The sequence below is a fragment of the Lactuca virosa genome, chromosome 4 (assembly GCF_052849685.1).
Source record: "Lactuca virosa cultivar CGN04683 chromosome 4, Lactuca_virosa_CGN04683_v6, whole genome shotgun sequence".
Taxonomy (NCBI): Eukaryota; Viridiplantae; Streptophyta; class Magnoliopsida; order Asterales; family Asteraceae; genus Lactuca; species Lactuca virosa.
In genome coordinates, this window is record NC_136429.1 from 417,156,713 (window position 1) to 417,163,305 (window position 6,593).

The 6,593-nt window shown below is 34.3% G+C and overlaps 1 protein-coding gene across 3 annotated transcripts; it reads right to left on the reverse strand.

Moving 5' to 3' along the window:
• Positions 1-736: 736 nt before the first annotated feature.
• Positions 737-5,703, reverse strand: LOC145108954 (disease resistance protein RPV1-like). 3 transcript variants are annotated; one of them, XR_013708678.1, is made up of 6 exons: positions 5,061-5,703; positions 3,676-4,789; positions 3,288-3,581; positions 1,536-3,179; positions 1,085-1,254; positions 737-1,016 (listed from the first exon to the last, which is right to left on the reverse strand). XR_013708678.1 is itself a non-coding variant. In XM_079046044.1 (4 exons), exons 1-4 carry the CDS (start codon positions 5,537-5,539, stop codon positions 1,590-1,592), a joined length of 3,477 nt encoding a protein of 1,158 aa, XP_078902170.1. In that variant the 5' UTR covers positions 5,540-5,703; the 3' UTR covers positions 737-1,589. The 3 variants fall into 3 exon arrangements, 1 of the variants encoding a protein (XP_078902170.1); XR_013708679.1 differs by having other exon boundaries at positions 1,085-1,377; XM_079046044.1 differs by having other exon boundaries at positions 737-3,179.
• Positions 5,704-6,593: the final 890 nt, after the last annotated feature.

Below are 6,593 nucleotides of genomic sequence, written 5' to 3' on the forward strand. Positions count from 1 at the left end.
CCCACCGTACTCCGCCACTCAGCATCCTGGGTGTGGCTGGAGACGATGATCAATTTTTCTTAGTGAGGTCAATAGATTAATTTCTTGAATCCTATATGAATAATTGATTTGTAGATTTCAGATTCAATTATTAGTGTTAATGGGTCAATATAGTGAAATTAAATGACGAATTTGAAAAAAAAAATTGCTTGATTTCTTGTTCAGTACTCGGAGTGTGGTAATTCATGGTCTTTGTTTTTGGAATTTCACTAAAAAACCAAGTTCTTTTCTTGTCGGATGTTATCTTTTATTCAGTTTTTAAGAATATTTTACTATTGATCTCATTCCCCTAAATTTGAAAAATCTATCCAATTATAGCATTTTACTTTCAATTTTTTTCCTTATTAAAGCATTATACTTAGATAATTTACCCAATTGTAGCATTGTACTTTTAATTTTTACTTATTAGAACATTATACTTTGAAAATCTACCCAACTATAGCATTTAGTTTTAATTTTTCTTCAATAGAACAGAATGCTTTCAAAGTCTACATAATTCTTTGAAAGATCTACCCAATTATAGCATTATACTTTCAAGGTTTAAGTTTTTCTAAATAAATCATCCTCTGATAAATCTACCTAGATAGAAAAGTGAAATTACTTTTTATTTTAATGCCACTGCTATAATTGGGTATATATTTTGTAGTTAAATGTTGTAATAGGAAAAAATGAAAGTGTATGCATCTACCACCATACATACAAATGGCATATGTTATAAGAGAGACAGGATACAGAGAAATTTACCAGAGTGTCTTTTTCATCCATTGCTCAATATTTCTTTACTCCCAAAACTTATTAATTTGTTTTTTTATGGGAAAAAATCAAGAGAAGAGAATGAGATTAGGATGAACCAAGTTATAAAGAGTCTTTCAAATTATCTGTGACTAAAATGAGGAAAAATACACAGAACTTCAGTCATGAGGCACTCAGCTCCATATATACATATTCGTTGGATGAAACTGTAGTAGCTCAAGATCCTGAAACAATTATGACATCAAGAATTAACAGAAGTCCATGGGAATGATGAGATAAAGTTTAGTTATACCTCAAGAGGAAGACCTATCAAAAGACCAAATTATGAGTAGAGGTTGCTGAGAACAAACATGGCTTGAGATAATAAATAAATTCCCTTACATAGATACCAAATTAATCTCAATTAATAAAATATTCATCCCAGTTCCCACGCTTGTTGAAGAACAGACCAGATGCAGCTGACTGATAGAAATCAGTTATATGATCAAATCACTTTTTTGACAAGTACAAAACAGCAATATCAGAGCACAAAATAAAAGTAGCTTGATATTTCCATCCTCCACATAGATAAAGACATCAAAAGATCTACATGTAACACAAACATTGTCTCTATGTACAGTACATTATTACTTGTATCTTTTTTGTTATAATTATTGATTTTGGCTGAAAAATTAATAATCATTATAATAATTTCAAAATTGAAATCAATGTAACGTGATGAGTAAATAAAACGCAGAAAGTACCTTTTACAATAGTGCTTTTGAGTTGTCTTTTCTGGGCCACAAAACTTCTCAAAATCATCCGTGGAGCATGGTAGAGGAGACTCCTGTTGTGTGTGCCTGAATTATGGGTACCCGTACCCAATAATGTATTTTATATCTGTAGGTATCTGTGGGTATCTGCATCATGGGTGCAAACCCACACGACTTAAGAAGCTGTATTGGCCCAATAATACCCAGACCATTCAACGAAAGAATGCTCTGGGGAAGATGACTTATGCTTGTACCATTTATATGTAACTCTTTTAAACATTCCAAACATCCAAGTTCCTCAGGCAATTTCTCAACTCGAATACATTTGTAGAGATTAAGATATTTTAGACATTTCATCTCACAGATACTATTTGGGATATCTTGTAAAAACTCATTCTTCCATAGGCTTAAGTTTTCTAAACATTCTAATTGGCCAAGATCCTCTGGTAACTTCTCAAGCAGTGAACATTCATGAAGTTGAAGATTTTTCAGGCGTTTCAACATGCAAATGCTATTCGGGATATCTTGTAAAAACTTGCAGTGAGTTAGGATTAGCTCCTCTAAACATTCTAATTGGCCAAGATCCTTGGGTAACTTCTCAAGAAGACTACAAAACATAAGTCTGAGAGATTTCAGATGTTTCAACATACAAATGCTATCAGGGAGGTGTTTAATATCTATAGACAACAAACTAAGCTTCTCTAGACATTCTATTTGGCTAAGATCCTCCGGTAACCTCTCAAGTAGCCGTATATCATCAAGTTCAAGAGATTTCAGATGCTTCAACTTACAAATGCTATCTGGAAGATGGTTTATCTTTGTAGAAAACAATATTAGCTCCTCGAGAGATTCTAACTGGTCAAGGTCCTTGGTCACCTCTAGAAAACTACCTTTGAATCTAAGCTTTCTTAAACGTTGTAAACCACAAATGCTTCGTGAAAACGTCTCAAGGTTTGTGCAAGCACACATACCTACAGATAAAAGCATCTCAAGATTTCTAGTCAATGAGGGTCGATCTTCTGTATAAAAATATTTAAACCGAAACTTTGGCAAGTTACTTTTAGGGTGAAGCGGGCAACTTTCTAGGGATTTCACAGTTAGATTTAACTCAGAAGCTAAAGGAGCAACCGCAAGTGATTCGTCCACACTACAATATGTATAATCTTTTGATGCAAACAAAAAAGATCTAAACCTCACACAATCACTTAAATTTACATGGACAAGCTTTTTTAGACATCCAATGGAAGTGCTAAGTTTTACCAATTTATGACACTCTGTGAGAACTAACTTCTTGAGATTTGGAGTCATCCCAAGGTCAAGGGTCCTCAAATTTGAATGACTTATTTTGAGTTCGGCGAGCTTTTGACATTCATTGGCCATGAGAAGTTCGTCTAAACAATATGACTTTTGAAGATCTAACTTCTCTAGATTCGGAGTCTGCCCAATGTCAAGGGTCCTCAACTTTGAATTAGTGAGTAGTAAGCATCTTAGATTTAGACATCTTCCAGGCAAGTGAAGTTTTTCCAAATTCTTGCATCCAACAAGAATCAACTCTTCAAGGTTTGGAGCCAGCCCAAGGTCAAGGGTCCTCAAACTTGAACAACTGAGGTCAAGGAATCTGAGCTTGTAAAGAACCTAAAATAAGCAAAAAGAAAAATGAATATTGATGGAATAACAAAACTATGAATGTATATCATTATAATGAATCATGCGAAACAATCAATCAACCATATATAATTTTACCTTTCTTTCTCCCCCTTCCCAAAGCTGTAAAATTTTGCTGCCATCCATCTCAAGTGCAACAAGATTATTTGCTTGAAATGTTTTGGGTAAAGTCCTAAAAGGGTAATCGGTCCAATGCAGATATCGTATAGCATTTGGGAAGTGTGGACCGACTATACGAAACTTAAAATCATTGGAAGTATCTCCACGAACAGAAAAAAATCTAAGTTCCTTCATATTTCTCAGACCTTTTATAAGAATATTCGGATTAAATTTCTTAGTGTGGAATTGTATACATCTTGTTGCTTTTGTACCCTGCAATCCAAAAGAAGTCACCATGAAACTTGTGTCATAATAAGTATAGATGTGTTAATTTTTTCCCAACATATAAGTAAAACTTGATCCTTACCAAATCATTGGCCAATATATCTTCAATTTCATCGATTTTCCATAATCGGCTATGCTTGTGAGGCTCATCGGGGTGCGAGCGACGAATAATATTCATAGCCATTTCCTTAAGATGGTCATGCATTCCCACCCACTCATAATCATAAGAAGCACAATTAAAAGTTATGAGAGATTTTTGCTCTAGAACTCGTAAACCAATTCTAGCATGAAATCCACAACTTTCAAGTACTTTGATTGCTTTGTTTCTCCCCCAACCTTTTAGGTAGCATGCAATATCTAGGAATATTTCCTTGTAATCGTCTTCTAGACTGGTATAGCTTAATTCCAATATTTTCAGAGTTTCTGCTAGCGGAATTGTTTTTAATCTTTTTAGGGCATCTTCCCATTCAAGCTCATTTTTACCACACAGAAGCGAACCTAAAACTTTAATCGTTAAGGGAAGACCAGCGGCATAGCTTACAACTTGTTTTGATAACTCTTTGTATTGTTGAATTGGAATCTCTCTGCCAAATGCATACGTCTTGAAAAGGCAAATTGCTTCCTTGTTCGATAATAGACTGACATCACGAACGAATTCTACTCCGTGTGCTAAAAGCACTTGCTCATCTCTTGTTGTGATTATAATTCTACTTCCTAGCTTGAACCAATTCAGATCACCAGCTAACGCCTCAAGCTGGTCTATACGATTCACATCATCTAGAACAATAAGAACCTTCCTATGACACATCATCTTTTTCATTATTTCTTTCCCATCAAAAACACTACTTACACTAATGCCTTTATCATTTAAGATGTCCCGAAGGACTTGTTTTTGCAAAGACTTCAAACCGGACAAAGAAGCATTTGAAACTTCCCTAACATTGTGCACGAAGCTTTTACCTTCAAACTGAAAGGATATGCGATCAAAAACAGCTCTGGCCAAAGTTGTCTTCCCACCACCTCCCATTCCCTTTATCCCAATCATGCGGACATCATCAGAACCGGTTCCTAAACATGATACTACATCCATGACCCGGGACTCCATTCCTACTAACTTTTCATCAATGTTGAAACTGATGGCACGTAACTCTAGTGAAAGGTCTTCAACTATTTTTTGGATGAATTTAGCTTCATGCCTGTATTTATAAAAAAAAATCAATTAGCCTACTCAAAATCCCACATGACCAGTTACTTTCAGATCTATATATAATATACAAGTATACAACCCCATATGAAAAATAAAATAGATGCACAATCATATTTCATTATTCTTTGCAGAAAGACTAAAAACTCCAGTTAAAATTAGACAAGATGCCACATACCACCCCTTAATTTACATCCAGGTTATACGCTAGATCAGTAAATTTTCAAAATACCAGAATATTGCAGAGATATTGAAAGAATTACCCTTCAGCAGTGTTCTTCAACTCCCATCCAGAGAGATCCGCTGCTTCTTTCAGAGCCTCTCTCCATTTCGCAGCAGTCTCTTCCTTTTCATGATCTGCAAAGGCCTCTGCCACTGCTCCGCTTTGTTTGCGGACTTCCGAAGGTTCCACGTCGTAGAAGACTGGGTAAGCGATATGATGGTTACTCCTTTGACACTCCATTATCTTAACAAGTTCATCCAAGCACCACGATGAAGAGGCATAACTCTTGGAGAAAACAATAATGTAGAATTTGGAGTCTTCAATGGATCCGATGAGCTCATCACTAATTCTTTTCCCTTTTCTGATTCTCTCATCGTCCTTGTAAGTATGAATGCTTTTGTTCTGAAGAGCATGATAAAGATGATCAACGAAGCTCGTACGAGTATCTTCACCCCTGAAACTCAAAAATACATCATACTTAAAGCTCTTATTAGCGGATGAAGTTGAAGAAGACGCCATTTGAAGGTATGATTGAAAGATCTAATAAAAATCAAATCTTTGTTGGCGAAGTTTATGCAATATGACTGTAAAGAAACTTGGATGCGATGAATCGAGTAAAGAAACTTGGATCCGATAAATCACTTGTAACTTGTAAGGGAATGTGTATATTGGGTGGAAAAGAAAAGGGCACTTGTTTGGTCAAGAAAGACACTAGCTTTATTTGGAAAGACAATTTTTATTATCTCTAACACGTATATATTTCCCTTTTGAAAAAGATATTGCATTATTTGACTATATACTCCTTACTTTTACTTATTATTTTATTCTAATTGTGTTTATGAACACATATCCAGTAATTAAATGTAATTAATTTAATTACTGTAATTGATACTTATATTTCTCAAAAAGTTGGAGCTCTCCGGTCCTTAACTATCAATTTTATATAGATCGTTTGATTGAACATGTTTTGTTACGGTTTTGATTTTTAAAAGGGTCTTTGGGATTTTTTTTGAAAATTGTTTATTGTCTTATTGATTTTTTTTTTTTTTTTTTAAAGTTAATAAGCTGTCAAAAGTGTTTTGAAAAAATATATAAGGACAATCAAATCATGTGGATTCAACAATGAAAAATCCACAAATGTGAAAAAACTTCTCTCCATAAAATTTAACAACTTCAAAGTCATGATTAATAAACAAATTTTCAAATTTTAACGTAGGATTAATAGCAACAAGTTCCTTTATACCAACCGAACTCCACACATCCTTTTCTGCCTTCCCATTCATCGCATAAAATTGTATTAATAAATTATAAATCCTTGTATTGCGTTGCAGACATGCTTATAATGGACTTTTTCTAGAAAACTTTAAAAGTGAAAGCCTATGGAGTAATCTCTCTTGATTATCTGTGGAATAACTAACCTTTGGAAGTCTATCAAACAAAACTTATTCACCAAAAGCTATATCTCTGATATCTATCTCATTCCAAACTTTGTTTGCAAATCGTGCATCAACATCAACATGGCTTTGTTTCCTACGGATAGCAATTTCTTGCCTCAAAAACTCATGTCTTTCTT